This window comes from Aegilops tauschii, chromosome 2, assembly GCF_002575655.3.
Source record: "Aegilops tauschii subsp. strangulata cultivar AL8/78 chromosome 2, Aet v6.0, whole genome shotgun sequence".
Taxonomy (NCBI): Eukaryota; Viridiplantae; Streptophyta; class Magnoliopsida; order Poales; family Poaceae; genus Aegilops; species Aegilops tauschii.
The window spans coordinates 607,735,699-607,755,845 of NC_053036.3; the positions used below are offsets into that span (position 1 = coordinate 607,735,699).

General features: G+C 45.5%; 2 protein-coding genes across 2 annotated transcripts; one reads left to right on the forward strand and one right to left on the reverse strand.

Annotated features, from left to right (window-relative positions):
* Positions 1–5,457: 5,457 nt before the first annotated feature.
* LOC109786018 (uncharacterized) lies at positions 5,458–6,708 on the forward strand. Its single transcript, XM_020344603.4, has 2 exons — positions 5,458–6,070; positions 6,171–6,708. The coding sequence occupies exons 1-2, from the start codon at positions 5,563–5,565 to the stop codon at positions 6,584–6,586; spliced, it is 924 nt and encodes a 307-aa protein (XP_020200192.1). The 5' UTR covers positions 5,458–5,562; the 3' UTR covers positions 6,587–6,708.
* A 3,867-nt stretch (positions 6,709–10,575) lies between these two features.
* On the reverse strand, positions 10,576–18,158 carry LOC109786011 (crossover junction endonuclease EME1). The gene is made up of 11 exons (XM_020344595.4): positions 17,140–18,158; positions 15,985–16,133; positions 15,821–15,886; positions 15,577–15,730; positions 15,349–15,455; positions 14,261–14,436; positions 13,606–13,669; positions 13,414–13,532; positions 11,926–12,015; positions 11,094–11,208; positions 10,576–10,995 (listed from the first exon to the last, which is right to left on the reverse strand). Exons 1-11 carry the CDS (start codon positions 18,062–18,064, stop codon positions 10,843–10,845), a joined length of 2,118 nt encoding a protein of 705 aa, XP_020200184.2. The 5' UTR covers positions 18,065–18,158; the 3' UTR covers positions 10,576–10,842.
* Positions 18,159–20,147: the final 1,989 nt, after the last annotated feature.

The following is a 20,147-nucleotide window of genomic DNA, read 5'->3' on the forward strand; positions in this document are numbered from 1 at the left end:
ATGCATGCAAAAAAGCTTAAGACCCCCTTTAAAAAAAAGTGGAGGAACAGAAATTTTCATATAGTAGCACACTTCGAACCTTTGGTTCAAGGGAGTGTACCCAAAAAAAATGGATTATACTTTCCTTTGGTCCCCGTTACAGAAAAAAAACTCATAAATTTACAATCCGTTTGGACCTCTCTTTCAAATTCATATGCGAGAAGAACACATGCTAGTTATCTTTCCACGTGGTCTGACGTTTATTCGATTCTATTTATTAGGATTCTTGTGTTTTCCCTATTCCTATGAACCGAGCATCCAAATCCGCAAAATCCATAAGTTTTTTAGTCACGTGTTTTTACACATGCATTTCTATCTAATTCGTGTGTGAGCTTTCATTTCCAAAGAAGGCCTAAATGTTTTCATCATGTTATGTTCTTTAGATTCAATAAATAGTTATAATTATACAATAATCATGTGTATTTATAGTTTTGTTCTTTTATACTATTAATTCAAATATTCATCTAAATATAACCAAATCTCGTTGAAATATATGTCAAGCAATTTCCATGGCAACACGCGCGATATCATCTAGTCAACTTTAGAGCCAGAGTATTACATAATTCATATCTTGATTCATGCAATGGACATGTATTTGGAAAAGAAGGTTCCTAGCATGAACGCCAATTACAGTGAAAAGGGCCGGGGGAACACATCATAATTAAACTTAAACACTCATAGAAGAGTTTGAAAAATGCAAGATGGTCATTTCGATAGATTTCTCCACTTATCATAAGAAGCAAACAACGTGCCACGAACATTTAGTGGCACACCTACATCTACAGTGGTGGTTCATGAGGTGACCGCGGTGCAAATAATGTATGAGTGCGAACATATATAATATGTGAAATATAAACAATGTATCATGGAGCGTGCCATCTTGTCGGGTGGGGCCAATGCCCCCCCCCCCCCCCCCCCCCCCTCCCGGGTTCGGCTCCTCTGCAGTAAGGTTATTACGGTACCGGTACTGTAGCTAACTTGATCCGCGGTCCATTCTAATCTAAAGGTTGTCCTTTCTCCCCCCTTCGTCTCCGTATTGAGCCTTTTTTTGGAGTGCACGCTGAGGCTGGCGCCGAGCTAAGTCCCTTGTGTTCATGCCGCTCCGGCCAGCCGACATGCTCCTCTTCGTGCACGCCATGCGCGATGCAAACGACCGCTTCATGAGCTAAAAGAGTCCGGTGTTGGAGTATCGCTGGAGTCCTTCGTGCCGGCCACCCCCGGTACGAGCCGGGCGACACGAGGCGGATGCTAGTCCTGTGCGTGCCTCGTCCTCCTTTATCACGGCCAGCGCCGGCAGCAGCCAGCGTGATGGACTCCGCGGGGGCGCGTCTAGGCATGAGACATGGATGGCACGGCGGACACGAGTGTTGATCGTTTTCTTGTTCGGCCTCGTCGCCTTGTGCCATGCGTGGCATCATCCTGGTGCATAGAAATGGCAGCGGCATTGCTGCGCGGCTATGTGCGCCAATTGTGCGGCGCCGTCGGTGCACCTGCAGGCTGACTGATGCGGCGATCGGCGACCTGCCGACGGACGATGGTTACGTACGAGGGCCAGCCGCCAATAGTCGAGTGCGTAACACCGGTGGTAGCCGTTTAAGCATCAACGATTCCCTCCCATGGTGCATGCCAGGAGCTCTCTTGTGGCTATGTCCATGGGTGGCAGTAAGATTACTCCTCGGTGCCGTCTCCTAAAAGTAAAGGCAGCTTCCGGCAATACGATGGCGTCAGTACTGCTGCCACCGTTCAGCACGAACCACATCGTTGGCGACAGTGGTGTGAGCAGACCACACCTTCTACTTCTGCGCGCGCCTACCTTACCTTAGTTCACGAAGACGAAGGGGGGGCGGAAGAAAGGACAACCTTTAGATTATATAATTTTTGCTCCCGCAAAAATCGGTCTCGTTGGTTAATTTATGGTCAAAGTTGAACCTCGGAAAACGCGGACGCACTATATTTTGAAATGGAGGGAGTATATGATTAGTTCATCTTGCTGATATTTGAGGGCGGGATCTTCAAGAAATATCTCCACTTTATGGTGTGACTCGACTCCCGCATCAGCCGCACTGTCCCGCTTAGTTCTGTAGTGGACACCGCATCCTTCCCCCCTTGTAACCTTAGGTATTTTCGGCAAAGGTGGCCTTCTGGACTTGAACCTTTCATCTAGCTGGCACTGGAGTTGGTCTTCACATGAGCATAGTGAAGGTGACCTTGAACTTTACTCCTTGGTGTGAAAACTTCACCCACTAGGCACAAAATACCCGGCTACAATCATTTGAACCCTGAGCGCTCTAGGAAGCGACCAACAATGACCAAACATAGGTGGACTAAAAGGGAAAAAAGAGAGAAAATTGCACAAATACACAAACATTTGGCGCTGAGGTAACAAAAAACTACAACTCTAGGGGATTTTAACAAAAAAACAAAAATCTAGGACTAATCAGTAATAAAAAACACAAATTACTCTAACTAATCACTTAATGAAAAATATGAAGTGCGCACCCCGTGTGTTAAGTGACTAGAGGGACAGTTTGGCTTGAGCCAAGCTGAGCCGAGCTCAGCTCTCTAAAAGATTACAATCAAAGTAACTAAAGTTGATTTTTTTTAAATGTTAATAAATAAATAAACTGAAAAAAATTGTAGTAATTTAGTCCATCTTGGTTATCAATCCGGGGAATTTTCACCCAATTTTATTTAGTCGTTTTAAATTTTGGACAATTTTTGTATGTACGTGAATGAGTTGATCTACAAAAACTGTCCAAACTTTAAAATGGCTAAGCAAAATAGGCTAAACAAACCGAGTTTGATTAGTGAAGATGGATTAAATCACTTGAATCCTTTCCAAAATTTTTTAAAAAAAATCAGATTTGTCCCATTTTCTCATTTTTTAGATTTTTTGATATTTGAATACTATAATTTTTTCAGAGAATTCAGCTCGGCTCAACTCAAGCAAGCCCTCCTTCTAGTCACTTAACACATGGGACCCACACGATATTTCTCGTTAAGTGACTAATCAAATCAATTTGTGTTTTTTGTTATTGATTAGTCATGTAGTTTGTCGTTTTTTGTTAAAGTCTCTTAGAGTTGTAGTTTTTTGTTACCTCAGCCCAAAATGTTGTGTTTGTGCAATTTCCTCAGAGAAAAAAATGCAGAATCACGAAGAAGCAATTAGCGACCATGTACACTTGTTACACACTCACCGTTGGACAGATTTTGACTGAAACTCGATTGGAAAATAGTCGACTGTTGTCTATATCTATACCTACTATTAAAGGGAGAAACGTTTCTGCCCGTTCTTCGTGAAGTTGCCCCGGTAGTTGCCACAAATGACATCCAATGACACCGATAAGTGAACAAAAAGAACAAAAAGATTCATTTTTTGCTTAAGTCGTTGGGCATCGACTTTTGGTTCATGTATAGCTATCCCCTTACAAAAGAAATGCACACAGTCGATCAAGTGGGTAGAGCCCCACTCCTCCATCTGGGAGACCTGAGTTCCAATCCCATATACTCCTCGGTTACTCTCTGTTTAACCTTCTTTCCTTGGCAGATTCAAGTAGTTTTCAAAATATTCATATCTTTTGAACACTAACTCCAAATTAAACATGTTGTATATGGAAATCGCCCAGAAAAATATGTAGATTCCAAATATGCTATTATCCTGCATATTAATTATTTCTAAAATTATGCTTAGGATGCAACCTTAATTAATATATTTTTCTTTTTACGATGTATTTTGAAAATGCCTACTACATATGATTTCGACCCATTTAAATCGACTAGATAGGATAGTTTGATGCTCTCGAAAAAGCTTTTATTTGCACCATAGGCGATGTACTCCCTCTGCTTTGAATTATAAGATGTTAAACTTTGTTTGAATCAAATGTATATAGACGCATTTTACTATGTTTGTTCACTCATTTCAGTAGGTACATAGTCCATATTGAAATAACTAAAACATCTTATAATCTGGAACAGAGGGATTATATGCTAAAGGTTACAACATGCACATAATCATTCTCTCTATTTCGCTCAGTGCACAATAACCAACCCATATACGATGACGTACACTAGACTACTAATATGAGCTTTATGTAAACCAATGGCTTAATACTGATTTTCATATTATTTAAAATTGTGCCCATAAAGAACTTTTTAAGAACTAGAATAATGCCTGTGTGTTGCAATGGAATATAAATCTTCTAGTACGTTGGCTTGTGATTTACCTGTCTATAATAGTGCGATTGCGTAAATAGATGATCATCAAATTCTGCCCATGAATTATCTTATATTTTGATCTGAAGTTTGGTAAGTAAACTAAAGTGGAACTGGTTTAGAAGGTAAGTAAATTAAGTTGATTTATTATCATATAAGAGCATCTTCAGCCACGTACCTCTAATTCGACCCCTCAAACGCCCGCGGATGCGCATGGTCAGTGACCGGGTGTGTCCGTTTTGAGCCCCTATTTATCCATCCGCGCAGCCACAATTCTCATTTTCTTCCTCACATGTCCGGTCACTTGCACGTGATTGGTGGAGATGAAGAGAGAGAAAGAAAAGAATGACTAAAGAAAGAGAAAAGGTGGTCCGGGGTGGGGCCGTGTCTTATGTGGCGGATTGACCGGGCGTGTCCGCGAGCCCTCATATCCTCCCCATATTTGAGATGCATATGAGGGTTCGCGGACAGCCCGGACATATAGAGAAGATATGAGGGGTCCGGTTGGGTCACTTTTTTCCTTCTCTCTCATGTCCGGTCACTGACCGGGCGCGTCCGTAGGCATATGAGAGATGGTTTGAGGGATCCGCCTGTAGATGCTCTAAGGAAGGTTGGACGAAGGGGTGGTGAGAAGAAAGGTAAAATAGGAATCTTACGTTCTTTTTAAGTAGTAGAGATATCAATGTTGATATGCAACCTTGAAAATTCATTATGCATGTCTTTAGGGATTGATTATTTTTGGTGGAGATGTCTAATATGTGCTCTTATGCACATGCTATGATTGAGAATTAAAATGTACTTCTACATTTATACTAATGCGCTATCTTTTGGGCATTACCGAGGAGGAACACCAGCAAAGGCTTGAATTGATACCAAAACCTAGATAGTTATTTTTTTGTTGTCTAATAAATTGGACACACCTTCAGTACACAGAAAAAATCGTCTAGCCTTTATGTTTTTGCACAACATCACTTATCATGCTGTTTCTCGTACGACATCGCGAAATATTTCAAGAGATTTGCTGATGTCGTCAAATGTGTGTATGACGGATGATTTTTATTTTATTTTGCAACGGAAACGTTTGCTAGTGTATTATAACTCTTGCATTTTAGGATTCATGTGAGTCACCCCCTTTGTCTACCTCTTTTGTGCAACTACTTGAAAGAAAGTTGTGATGTGCCTCTTCTCCCACCCTCACACACCATCTTCCCTTCCCTCGCGTCTTTTTTTATAAGCTCCCCTGCCTTCCATACGTCTCTGCCATCCGGCCCTGCCCTGTCCACTCCACCAAACCACCGGATCACCCGAGCCATGGTCGGCCCCTCACCGTCGCCGTCCGGCAGCAGCCGCCGTCTGTCGGAGCTCCTGGAGGAACAGCAAGAGCCCTTCTCCCTTCACCTCTACCTCCTCGAGAAGGGCTGCTCCCCCACCACCCTGGACCCGGCCGGAGGCTGCGGCGTTGCGTCCTTACCTTGCTGGCCGAGGAGCAGAGGCACCTCCCCGGCGCCGAGGCGGGTGACGGTCAGCAAGAGAACGCCCGCCAGCGGCCTCCTCTCCAAGTTCCTCCACGGCACGGCGGCGCCTGCATCCACGAAAAGAAAGAAGAAACTGCGGTCGGCCGCCATTGGCCCGTGCTCCGTCGAAGGCGAGAAGACGGCGAGCAAAAGAAAGAACGCCGTCGAGGCACGCAGGGCTGAAGCAAAGGACGACGAGGGAGAAAGCTACGACGACGACGACGACGACTCGTCAAAGCAGCTGAGCCCTGTGTCCGTCTTGGAGCGCCGGCCATTCGAGAAGCCGCCGCGGGCGTACGCCGAGAGTAAGCAAGCACGCAGCCCCCATGTCTTACCCCGCGCCATTGGTCGTCCATCGTGCACTGTCGCACTGAGCTCACGCAGCAATACTTGCGACCATCGCAGAGGCCATCGTCGTCTTGAGGGAGCTCCTGGACGCGGCACGCAAGCCCGCGTTGCTCCAGCGGAAAGTTGCCATAGAAAGCAGCAAGTCCGGCGATGTCCTCATGGAGACTTCAACAACGACGACGACGACGCCGGCGCCGCCCCCCGCACCGGCGCCCGCGAGGACCGACCGTGCTACCAGCGTAGCACATTTGAACCAGATGTTTGAGGCCAAGGAGCACGACCTCGTACCGTTGGACATGCCCGGCGAGAGGGGGGATGCTGGGCTGGGGCGGTGGGACGTCGGTGCCGAGCTAGCGGTTGCTGTGCTCGAAGAGCTGACGGAGGAGGTGGTGGTGGAGCTGATGGGGATGGTCCACCATGAAGATGCCAATACCATCGACGTGAAGCAGTGTTGGTTGCTACCGAACTGCTGATGTTGTGGATATATTGTCCATTATATGCCTTGATGTTGGTGTTCTGATTATGATGTTTAACACTATAGTATTGTACTTGCTAATATTACTGTAAATAAAGATTCGCTAACTGGTTTTTAATAGAGTCAACTGTGTGTGGATTAAACTAAGAAAAAATGTTGCTAATTTTCTGAAAATCACCGGTATGTTGATCAAGAAAACCATGGCAATCTCAAGGGCCACTCTATCGCCGACGCGATTCACCTTTGCGATAGTGCATTGGGGAATAAGGCTCAAGATCATCAAAGCACCCCTCTTCAAATCGACAAAAGTTGACCTGCTTAGGGAAACATCAGATAAGTAATTCTTCACAAACAAGAATGGCGACGTAAGGCCAACTCCAACACACGACCCCAAATGGTCCGGCCGCGTCCATTTAAGGCTAAACGGATAGAAATCGCGGCTCAACGCGCGGGAGCAAACGAACAAACATTCGTTTTTTGTCCGCTTTTGACTCATTCCCGGCCCAAATTTGGATCGCGTTTGTGTTGAAGCGGACAACGCGTGGACCGGCGGGACGCACCCCTATCCTCCCCTGGCCCGCCCATCGGGGACACAACCCCTCTTTTTCTCTTCCCTTGCCCTCCCTTCACCCCTTGCGATCGCCGTCGCAACCCATTTTTCCGTCCGCCTCCTCGCTTTCCAGCCCGCCCGCCCAAACCATGACCACCCCTCGCCATAGCCACCCCACGCTGGAGTTTCGGAGGAGTTTTCGCTGGCGTTTGTGGCTCTTTATCGCCTCATACGGTACCAGGGAAGCTACGGCCGCCGGCGATGCCCATCGACCCCAACACCTTCTCCGGCAGGCGTTGCATAGCCGCCGACCTGCAATGCCAACCTTGCCTGCTGCCTGTGAGGGGAGCCCGAGGTGCTCTTCCCTGCACTCACATGGAAGAGTGCTTCAATCTCGATGGGGTACCGTTCGAAACCCTGCACTGACATGGAGCACCGAGAAGCTTTGGGAGGTGATGACTATTTGCGTGATCATGCACAACATGATCATGGAGGATGAGCGTGATGACAACATCTGCGATCAAGGGTTTGATTTTCATGGTGAAAATGTTGAGCCTGAACACCAAGAACCGACAACGTTTGAATTGTTCACCCAATTCCATCGTGAAATGCCCTGGTTGAGCACACATGGAGTCACATTGGCAACCAGTAGATGTATCGGTTCATTTTCTTTCAATCTATTCAAGACAATTTTGATTGGGTTGTAAAAACTATTTGATTGTGTGTTTTTTACGTGGGACTATTTGTTTGTAAGACTATTTGCAATGTTTGATTTATATGGTTTTGAGACTATTTTTACAATGTGCATATAGGGCACCAGCTAGCCGTGGCAGACGAGATGCGTCTGCGCGTTGGGCGCACGGCCAGCGCATCCAGAAAACCGGACGGACGCCGCTCCTTTGACCTACCCAAACGGACAAAAATCCATACAAAACGGACGTCCGTTCGGGGTCGTGCATTGGAGTTGGCCTAAAACCATCTAAAGAGGAATGAAGTTCCGCTTTTCTACACGCCTGAGCAAATGGGGTGGCATTCTCATGGAGATAACAAAACTCCTCCTTGGTGATATCTAACATACAATCATGCAAATCTATAGTACTCCGCGTGACACTATATTCTTGTTTTATAAATTCTACAACTTGCCGTGTACGGCCGTCAGCGCACGTTCGAACCTTTGGCTCGAAGGAAGAAGCCACATACGGGCGCACTGCTCCGCTCCACGCTCCGTCCACGAGAAGTAGCGTACGGGGTGTACCATGAGCTGGGCGCACCCGAGGAGTACTGCTCATCACTTATTGCCCGGCCGCGATTTATCAACAGCAAGCAAGGAAACCAAACTCTCCTGTCTTCGACCAGTGAAGCGTCCTCCGTCGCTCTCCGCGATCAGGCCGGCCGGCTGTCGAGAGGGACGGAGGAGCTGCTAAACTAGCTCCCGTACGTGGCTTAGACCACTAGATGTTTCGTTAGATCATTGGACGTGATCCCTTTCGCGCCACTTTGATACTTTCCATCTCTTTCATGTGCCCGTGGATGGAAGACTCCCATCAAACAATAATCCCCTGCTCCTTCTCACCTCCCTATTCCTCCTTCCCTTCTCCCAATCTCCTAAATCAATATGTTTTTCTCCTATCACACAATCAAACAAACTCAGACTCTATAGGATTCAAACGAGCATGATATTTCAATCATGTGTTTTCCTATTTCTGCAAATCAGCCAGACCGTAAATTGGTCCGGACCGGGCATTGATACTGAAGCCGGCCATCCAAATCCTATACTTCAAAACAATAATTTTCCTCCGCCGTGCAGCCCAGCTTCCGCCATCGCATAAGCATCACGTGCACCTTCCGCCATCCATGCTCCATGCACATAGTAACATTCCGCTAGATGATGCACCCAGCACATACGGGAATTGCGTTGGATGGCAGAAGCGTCCAAACACTTGCAGGAGGTTTAAGGGTCCGTTTTGAAGATGTCCTAAATGTTTATGATTTACAACACTGCGTTGGATGCAGACGCGTTCAAACACTTGCAGGAGGTTTAGGGTGTGTTTGGTTGAGGAACCAAGTGGAACGGAATGGAATGGTTCCATTCCACTGGAACAGGTCCTGTGTTTGGTACAAACAGAAAAGTGAAACGGGTCGGTTCCGTTCTTGTGTTTGGTTAGAGAGATGGAATGAAAAATGAAACCACATAAAATTCAAAATTTTGGCAACATTTCATTTGTATTTCAAAGAAAAACAACATAACAGTATATATATTGACAAGAATCACACATATATGACATCAATCAAACACAAATTTCAACAGAAGGTACCAACTTCATCCATCACACCCAAAAGCAACCAAGTGCACTACATCTATACATGCCAAGTCATCGTACTCAGTCATACAACAATATCGAAATATTGACTTCTTTGCTGCGTCGTTCATGTGGCCAATAATAAGCCAGAGAAATAATGATTAACTACTAGTAGCTCTTTTCGAGCAATGAATTGAAATACACGGAAGAATATCATCACAGATAAAACAATATGTTGGTCGTATGTACTCCAAGCTCTTACCAATATGAGAGCTTATTTCTTCTAGAAGCTAAGCTAATTAATCAGCTAGTCTAATCACCCACTTAATAACAATTTACACCACATAGCTTTAGAGGGGGAAGCAGCCCATGCCAGAGCCGGAGTGGAGCGCCACGAACGGGAGCACGGCGTCGGGCGACGCCGCGGGCGCTGGAGCATACGCCTTGTCGGCGGCCCCTACGCCGCGCGTTGTATCTCCGGCGCGCGGACGGCCGGGGCAGGTTCTCCAGCACGGCGTTCTCCAGCGAGTTGGCGTGCCACGGCGGGCACTGCCTCCAGTCGCTCCACCGCGCCGCCCCGTGCGCCGCACCACCGTCGGCAGGTCCCCGCGCCATGGCCTCTCACCGCCCCGCTGCGTCGTTCCCGCCCCGCCGCTGCCTGATCTCCACCCGCCGCTAGGTCGCCGCCAAGTTGCTGCTGCGCGCCATCACGGAAGAGAGACGGAGGGGAGGAGAGTGAAGCCGGCGCCGGAGAGGAACGGAGGTGGCGGATCGAGAGGGAGGGAGACGCGGGAGGGTGGCGGCGCTGAGACAGGGGAGTCACGAGGGAAGAGGCGCGTGCGAGAGGGGAAGAGGGCTCGTTCCCTGTCGTCCGCTCGATTTGGAGGTATGCCTCCGTTCCGCATAATGAGCGAATATTCCGTTCCTCGGGACGGGTGGGTTCTGGTTCCTTCGACTAACCGAACACGAGAATGGGCTGTGGGAACGGGTCGGACCCGTGACATTCTACCCGGTGACAGCAACTAAACACACCCTTAAGGGTCTGCTTTGGAGATGTCCTAAACATTTATGTATCGTAAGAGCTCCTGACTGTAGTCAACAATGTCCGTCCTTCATCATAGAATATGACCACACAGCTTCACAACACACGACTCATCTTACATACATACAGTATATATTAGCATAGCATTCGATACGTCAATCCCCTAAGCATACGATCCTTCTAGTTCCGCTTTCGAACAAGTCTCGCGGAACATAATAAGCGCCACCGTGCAGCACAGCACGTAATGGCTTCATTACAATAGCTGCGTGGAGTTTTAGTTTTAGCTTTGGTGGTGCAACACCCAATACATATGCACCAAGTACCTAGCAGGTCCGAAAGGATCACGCGATCTACCGTTAGGGTTACTCGGCAGCAGCATCCGCTTCCACTGCTCCATCTTCTGCCATGAGAGTCCTGTAAACCCTTCTAGAGCATACTGGTCCCAGCCTTCGGCTTTCGTCGCCTACGCGGTCCTCGCACTTCAGGTCCTGGAGCAGAAGCTCCTTCTCGCGAACCTGTTCATGCACGGGTTAAGACTTGAGAGTGCACAAGGACGAACCCGTCCGTCAGGCTATTGCACTACTTTCATGAGTGGTAAAAGGGCAGCACTCACAGTTTTGGTGGAATCCATATATACTTTCAGAAGGGATCTCATGGTACTGTACTTCTTCCATATCGCAAGGGCAAACCTTGGCTGGACCTTTGGGATGGCTATTAGAGCCTTCATCCTGTCATGGATAATTTATGTGAAAAGTTGGATAGGATTAAGGGAATGCAACTCTGATTTGAAAGCTGGAATTTAAAAATATTGTTCTACGCATGGATGCCTAGTTGGATGCTAAAACTGAATGACTTGACTAGAAACATTATAATATGGAATTACCATCAGCATGGCCAACAGTTTCATCTAAAGAGCAGTTGCGATATTACAATCCTGTTGCTCAGATTTGGTTATACAGCATGACAATTTATAACGCGGTTTCTTTAGTATAACAGTTAGCATGAAAATCAAAATCAAGCCAGTCCAACCAAGAGGTGCAAGACTGGCTTACATGTACGAGTTGAAACCACCCCACCCACATATAGAATTTTGTTGTTGTTTTTTCATTTCATGCTAATTTTGATGGGGAGAACTAGGCCGTAATACTAATAGAGTTTAGAACTCTGGTACCGAGACAGACTAGGCTAGACAGCAGAGAAGGAGACTCGTTGGTGTAGGAACAAGCAACTCTTTTTACTTATTACTCTACGACTCTAATGAAAATTCTGCACAAGGAAAAATAAGGCAACAACCAAACTTAGTGCAAGTAGCCTTGCACAAAAAGAAGAATACTGGAAATGCACAGCTTACGGTATATGCAAAAACAGGTTCAATTTCCAGTTTGGTAGAATAATCAGGAGGAGAAAACCGAATGGAGATCTGATTCAGTATATGTTCAACTTACCAGGTATCTTTCTTAGCCAGATCTTTATCAATGAAATTTTTAGGGATCACTGCACCATTAGCATGCACAGATAACCATGACAGTGGTTTCCTGCACAAGTCCATGGGGTAAACATTAATGGAACATGGAGCTGCTTCCCGATTCAGTAAGACAAAATGGGCAACAAAATACAAAATCATATCACTGAATATGTGCAACATTAATAATGATGGTCATTCAGGAACAAGCCTAGCTCAGGTGGCAAACTCGCGTTGAGACCAACAAGCACACCTCCGGTCAAGTCTTTGCCTTCCACGGTGCGCTCATATTCAGTTGGGAAATATCCCCAGTGACGCTAAAAATATAAATATCATTGAATAGAACTACATGACAACTATTTCATACTCCCTCCGTCCGGAAATACTTGTCCTAGAAATGGATACAAATGGGTGTATCTAGAGCTAAAATACATCTAGATACATCCATTCCTTGGACAAGTATTTCCGGATGGAGGGAGTACCATATTAGGCATTAGGAGGTAGATACAACATAATTATACCTTGGGGTACAACAGCATTGAATACAAACTGGCTGCTATATGAAACATCAGTGCCATAATGGAAGAGTAACAGAGGTCCAAGGTAATGTGATTTTTTGTCTTTCGACAGAAAGTTTACAGTATTAGAGCTGTGATTTCAGTGTATATAGGAACCTTGACACATTTTCCCCTGGTTTGGTGAGTGTGAAAGACAACTGCAAGACTAATACAATACCCACTAGAAGAGTAACATGTGAACTGAGTTCGATGCGCTGAAGTCAAATCAAGTATGTCCATCTAGCATAATATGCACACCAGCTGTATAAAAAAGGTGCTTATATCTATGCAATTCATACTCCCTCCATCCACATATAAAAGGCCACGTTGAAATTAGCCTAACTTTGACTAATAAAATGTAAGTCATACGACATTAAAAAATTATATCAATGAATTCGTATTCGAAAGAACAATGATACTCCCTCCGTTCACAGTTATAAGATGTTTTGGACATTAAAAACGTTAGAATATCTTATAACGTTTTTCTGATTCGGATGTACATAGACGCATTTTAGTGTCCTTGTTCACTCATTCAGTTCGTATGTAGTCCATATTCAAATATCCAAAACAACTTATAACTGTGAACGGACGGAGTATTATTTTTGTAGCACATATCACTCATACTATTTTATAAGTTGATTACTAAACTCATGGTCAAAATTGAGCTCGGATTTCTAGGGGGGGGGGGGGGGGGGGGGGGCTTTTGTTGTGACTGGGGGAGTATTTTTTGCTTCCTATAGCGATGATCAATGTTATAGGCTACTGTTCAACTTCAGTCCGAATTCAGTATAATGACTGCACAAAGCAATTAGCGTACAGTGGAATAGAACCAGAAAGAAGAACAGAAAAAGCACCAAAAAGAAAGCACAGACGACCATTGGTGAAGTCATTCTGATCTAACAAATCTGGCTTACCTGAATCTGCAATTTGCAAGACTAGATGTCAAGCCAACAATATGATCGGCTACTTCAGCTTCATCTGCGCATTGCCTTGAGTGAACTTTAACATGGTGTGTTGCTAATTTGCATAAAACCTGAAAAAACAAATCCATTACACATTCTATAAAACGATAGTTCAGGAAAATTTTGATAAGGTTGAAAACAGACCTCTTCCACTGGTGGGCGTTTCCAGCTATTAAAATTGGGTGCATTCCTATACTGAGCCCGCTCGCTAACACACCAGAAAAAAGAAAGGACATTTTAGCATACTTCAAATACAAAAGATGGATACATTTCCTATTACTTACAAGTTGTAACATTACAGAAGAATTTAAAATATTATCCAGAACTACCACACAAGTCAGATTTTCTCGCATAATGTTCCAGGCTTGAGTGTGTTTGTGTGTTGGTTCCGGCTTACACAATAAACAGGACATCACAATTAGGGATGTAAACAGCGCGCCATTTAAGCCCGTCTAAGCCCACTTATAGGTCTAACAGTTCAAGAAAGTTTTTTTTCCCGGGAAAATGAACTATCAAGCTAACTAAACAGGCCTTGCAGCACCGTTTATCGCGCTATTTACATCCCTAATCACAATGTAGCAATGAGTGGGATGTAACAGCAGTCGGAAACTCTGCACTGGACAATTAGGTGAACAACAACGAACAGTAGGAAAAAAATAGCATGCCAAAGCTATAGATGATGTTGTCGGCTACTTAGCATAGTTCAAAGAACAAAAGGGGCTTCGGAAACAGTGAACATAAGACATAAAGATAAACAGAAAACCATAGAACAAGGTAATTCAGACTTTGTAGAACCAACCATTTGTTTATGTAGTTCATCAATTTATTAGTGACAAAGCAAACAGTGAATGTTGGATAGCGATCTTGAACAAGGTGAACATGATCCCAGAAGGACCCACTGTTGATAAGATCACAGAATTCCTCAGCTTGAAGCACAAAGAGAATATATGGCACTTCTGACACTGAAGCTGGGTCCTGCACACAATAATGTCACTTAGGATATATGACAAAGACATGGTGCTGGTTATGCAGAAAGATATGCCACTTAACTACTCAAGGATATTTTTTATGTGGTTCCAGACTAAATGTATGTCACAAACCTTGGATCTATATCTTTACAGTAACTTTGTGTCATAAAGATACTTTTTCAATTCCTGGAAGCTTAACAGAAATGACACATCAGGAAAGCACTTTAACTTACATCCTACTTCTCCATGGCTTGGAATGTACTCCCTCCATCTAGGTTTACTACGGCCCCTCTTATTTTGGGCTAAAATTTGACCATATATTTAACTAATAAAATGTGAACTATATGTCACAGAAATTATACCATTGGAAACCTCTTTAGAATACAAATCAAACAATATGCTCTTTGTATCATATACTTTATATTTTGTTAAAGATTGTCAAAGTTTGACCCATAATACGAGTGGGCCTAATAAACCCGGACTGAGGGAGTATATAGATATTTCCTTTACCCAAAGTAGTTGCTTACAGTGGCGGAGCTATGTACAATGCTGGAGGTGCCACAGCCCCCCCAGCTTTGACTAGTTTGTGAAGAATTTTTTTTGGGGATTGCTGAGATTCAAAACATAGGGTATTTTTGCCCCTGAAAATTGGTGTTTTATCCTTTTGGCCCCCCCAAACATCCCCTTCTAGCTCCGCCACTGGTTGCTTAATCAATTGTTCCCCTTTATCATCAGTGTTGTTACAGGAATTCAAGTTGTCTCACATAAAAAATTGTAATTGAATGCAATCTAGTAAAGGCCCCTTTTGGAACAGAAGAATTCGGAGGAAAATTGGAGGATTACAATTTTTAAAGGCTAGACCAAAAGAGAGGAAGCATTCATCGTAAATATGACAGATATAGTTATGACCAACAAGCACCTGGCCAATTTGAGGAACCTCCATCTTCCACAAAATCGATCCTCTGATTGGATTAACCTGAACTCGATACTTAAGGCCCTTCTCTGCAAACCGTGTTAGAAGAGTACCTGTTTGCAAAGGTCCAAATATCTCAGCAATAGAGAAAGATGAGAGACAAAATCACGATAATTGAGACCAAATTGATAATTTGATGCAACTAATTAATTGGCTGGGCTTTAAATTTTATACCTCCAACTGAGCCAGTTTCAATGATTGTTGAGTCGATCTCAGCCACAATAGATCTTAAAGCATGTTTTCCTGATTCCCACTCGTCTTTTTCTTTCGCATACTTCTTCTGCTCTGCCTTTTGAGCTTTAATAGCCTCTTTCATGAGCTTATTTTCCTGCGAAGTAAGCAGCACCCTCTTATATTCTGTACTCTCTATCAGGCAACACGGTAAACATTGGTTTGTAAAATGCTTAACGAGACAGACCTCCCGCTGTCGTTTCTTTTCTTCAACCATTTTCGCTTTCCCTTCCTTTATTAGTCGCATCCTTTCCTATATAATGAAAGAGAGGTTTATTGCTGAAGTTGCATCTATTGTGAAACTTGAATTGAGAAGTTTGTTTATTGTCAGGCTTTGCTACTCAGCCAGACCTGCTTTGTGTTTCCTTCTTCTGTGTTGTCGTTTCGCTCCTCTTCCTGCATGGGCTCTTCACAGGGTAAAATCAAATTGTCCGATGGCTCTTTGTACCCAAAGCCATCCAGCTCATCATCACTGTCCAAAGATATCGGGGAAGAAGCTCCTGAAAAGGCACAAATTAGAGTTACTCAGTTACTCCTACCTAAGAGAACCCAAGTTATAATGATTCCAGAACATGCCCCCGTCTAGTAAATAGTCATTAATGGGGCGGCATAGGTCGCCTCCACATAAGAAACAGAGAATATATAAAACTAAAAACTAAACCTCTCTAAGACGCAAGAGCTGAAGTTCTAGATTTTCGTGTTAATAAAAGCTCATCTCTGAAGAAATCTAACATAAACAATACTCCCTCCGTCCGAAAAAGCTTGTCCCTCAAATGGATGTATCTAGCACCAAGTTAGTACTAGATACATCCATTTGAGGAACAAGCTTGGGACAAGTTTTTTCGGACAGAGGAAGTACATTAGTTCAGGCTCGATATACAGTGAAAGTGTTATCCAAAATAGTAGTTGAGATGAACTTGAGCGGTAGAGAAGTCATTTGTTCTACACGAGCTGAAAGATTCCGTTCTCAATAAATAAAAGTTGCATTTTGCTTTGCAGTTCACAATCCCAAATGTTCTTGATCATTTAAGTCAGCAAAGGAATTTGCACTTGGCCTGCATCTACAACAGACGCTAAAACAAATACTCCCTCCATCCCGAATTACTTGTCGCAGAAATGTATAGAAATGGATGTATCTAGAACTAAAAATATGTCTAGATACATCCATTTCTGTGACAAGTAATTCCGGACGGAGGGAGTATCAAGTAACAATTTGCGCATAACACCTATGTCAATCTTTTTCAAGAAACAACACCTACTTCACCTTGCTTGACACAAACATAAGGAGAGCTAAATGCCTTGCAACCTAAGCATGACCAAAACCAATACCCATCTATCTTCTTGCCATGGAGCAAATTTCATAGATGAACCCAGTGTACACAGTGCTCACTTCTTGGCAAGATAACCATTGTTCAGCCCTCAAGCCTAAAACAAAAGGCAGCTACAAGCCTAGTACTGTAAGAACTTCAACAAAGAAAGTATTTGCAGGGGCAGCAGAAGAGAAACCTCGAAAAGTGGAGGGGCCTGCCACATCCAAGCACGAGTTGGTGAAGAAACGTGTCTCGGCGTTGGGGGCGACAGATCCGGGGAAAGCCGGCCCAGGGATCCCCAAATCAGCAGCATCAAAGTCGAACGAGCGCGGTAGAACAGGCGTATTAGGAACAGCAGCACCACGGGATTGGGGGGCGAGTGAGCACGGAACGAACGACGGGGGAGTCCCGATTGGGACGCTGGAAGGCCCGGCCGGGCGCGAGGCGGTGAAGCCCGGGGTCTCCAGGACAAGAACGTCGGGGTCGGCAGAGCCGGGGGAAGCCGACCCGGGGATCTCCAGATCAGCGGCATCTTCGAAGTCGATATTGCGCCGGAGAACGGAATCAGGCGTGCGGGGACCATCGCCGCCGGAGCGGGGGCTGAGCGAGCACGGGACGAGCCCCGGGGAGGCCCCGACCCGGCGCACCGGGGTGTAGCCCGGCGTCTCCAGGACAACAATGTCCGGGTCGATAGATCCGGGGGCAGACGGCCCAGGGATCTCCAAAGCGGCACCGCCGAACCCGAAGCGGAACGGGCTCGGGAGGAAAGAACCGGGAGCGGCGGCGCGGGGGCGGGGGGCGAGCGAGCACGGGACGAACCACGGGGGGGTCCCGGTCCCGGGCGCGGCGGATCCGGGCTCCCGCCGCTTCGGCGGGGGCGGAGGGGTGTCGTCGTCGATGAAGATGGGGGACATCGGCAGCCGCCGCTTGGTGAAGGCCGGGGAGGAGGAGGAGGCGTCGAGGAGGCCCCGGGAGGCGCGGGAGCGGGGGGCCGGGGTGGAGGCGGCGGTGTCGTCGTCGTCGTCCTCGAGCTCGACGACGGCGATGCGGGCGGCGGAGACCCGCGAGGCCATGGTCGGCGCCATGGCGCTGTCTCCCAGGGCGTCCTCCAGCGAACTCATTTCGGAGTGGGGAGTGGGGTGGGGAATCGAGGGTTTCCGCCGGAGGCGGGCGAGGGTTTCGGTTTTGGGGTTTGCCGCAACGGGAATGCCGCGTCGCCTGAAGGTGTTTCTCATGGGCTGCATTTAGCGCGGCCCGTCAACTGCCACACTTTTTTTTTAACCGGGCATAACCCCTTTCCATTACTTTCATAACGGAAATACATCAGTTCATCTTAGCACCCAGGAAACCTAGAAAGAGAAAAGCGAGTTCAACGCACCACTGGGAAACCCTTGATGAACATCCGTCATGGAGCAGTCCACCATGGGGCGAAAACCCAGTGACACCAGAACAACTACGATGACCTAAACAGTTCAGCAATCCAGCCATTACAAGCCTAATCAGTTAGGCCACACCAAAAGCTCACACAGGAGCGAGACCCCGACAACCGCCCTCCAGTTTTAGATCAACAGCATACGACATGTAACCAAAAGGAAAGCCATAAAGGAATTAACAAAGTCTCTGAGGCTCGGATCCGCTCCCCGCTGCATTCGAACCATCTTTTCTTCAGCCCTTCATCGCATCACCTGGCGCCGCGCAAATCCTCATCACGCTCGAGGCGTTGATCCTCAGCAACTTGGATCCACGCCCCATTGCCTCTCGATCGTCGCCTTTCAGCAGTCCTGACCAATAAGTAAGATAGCCACATGCAGAATAGACCACATCAAAGGGAGATCTCAAGTTTTTGAACTCAAAGGTTTTTCTTTTACGACTATTCCACATTGCCCAGCAAAGAGCAGCTAGGCCAAAGGTATAAAATCTCTCCCCATCTGGAAGGAAGGTATAACATCAAGCAAAGTACTGCCAAACATTGTTTTTTTTAGCAAAAACAGTGGGGAAGGCCCCCACTGTAACTCTGATTTTCATTAATATGGTGGAGTGTTACATAAGGATATACATGATGGAATCAAAGTATGAAAAATAAAACATCTACAAATAATCCAGCCAGCTTTGCATGCCCTCCTTCAATCCAGGTTTTGTTTTTTTATGATCATGCTGAAGTGTTCCTTGAATGTGGTTAGGCAGAATGCCATATTCTTAGTCTTGTGATCAAATATGATGTTGTTTCTGTGCTTCCATAGGCTCCAACATCTAGCTATCAGGCATTCCTTGAAACATCATGTGGTATTCTGCTTCTTACCCTCCAAGAGCATTTCTGTGAGGTTATAATCAGTGTCCCATTGATAACCAATGCTCATCCAGAAGTTTGGCTGAAATCACAACTAAAGAATAGATGCATTAGATGTTCATTAGGCTCATCATCACATAACACACATTTGCTTGTCTCAATATAGAAATTCTTCCTGTTAAGGAGGTCTCTTGTGTTCAATCTGTCTTGTAGTAGAAGCCAGAAAAAGAATTTCTGTTTGGGTAGAGTACATGACTTCCATGTCCATTGAAAAGGTTTGGGTGCATCAGCAGGATTTCCCATGTATTCCAGATAAACTCTTTTATTAGAGTATTTTGAGCCACCCCAATAAAATTTCCATGTATCTGATAGGGTCTGATTATCTCTACTATTGATCAACTCTCTAAGGTTGTTACTCTGTTGAACAGCAATGGAGGACATAGGCAAATGAAACATATCATAAAAATCATTGTAATCCATGTTGCTGGCAGATGCTAGGGTGGTGTTAGGGCATCAATCCGTGCCCAGCACACACCCACTGTCCTCCACATGACTCTAGCAACAGGACAAGTAAAGAAAAGGTGTTGAGAAGTTTCTCTGTCATCACAAAAGGAGCAAGCATGTCTCCCCCAGCCATCCACGCCTACTCATGACATCTCTGGCCAGAACAGAATCCTAGAATAGCTGCCAGAGAAAAATTTGGATTTTAAGAGGAATATTCGCTCTCCAAATCCACTTGTAATTACACCCAGCTAAGTTCCTCTCCAAGTAGTCATAGACAGATTTAGTGGTAAACTTTCTTTTTTTCCCAAGGTCCAGATGACTTGGTCAGGATCACTAGAGAGAGGCCATGCCCCCACTCTGGCTTGGACCTCTCTCCATTGTTCAAGTAGTGGGGGATGTAAACGTCTTCTAAA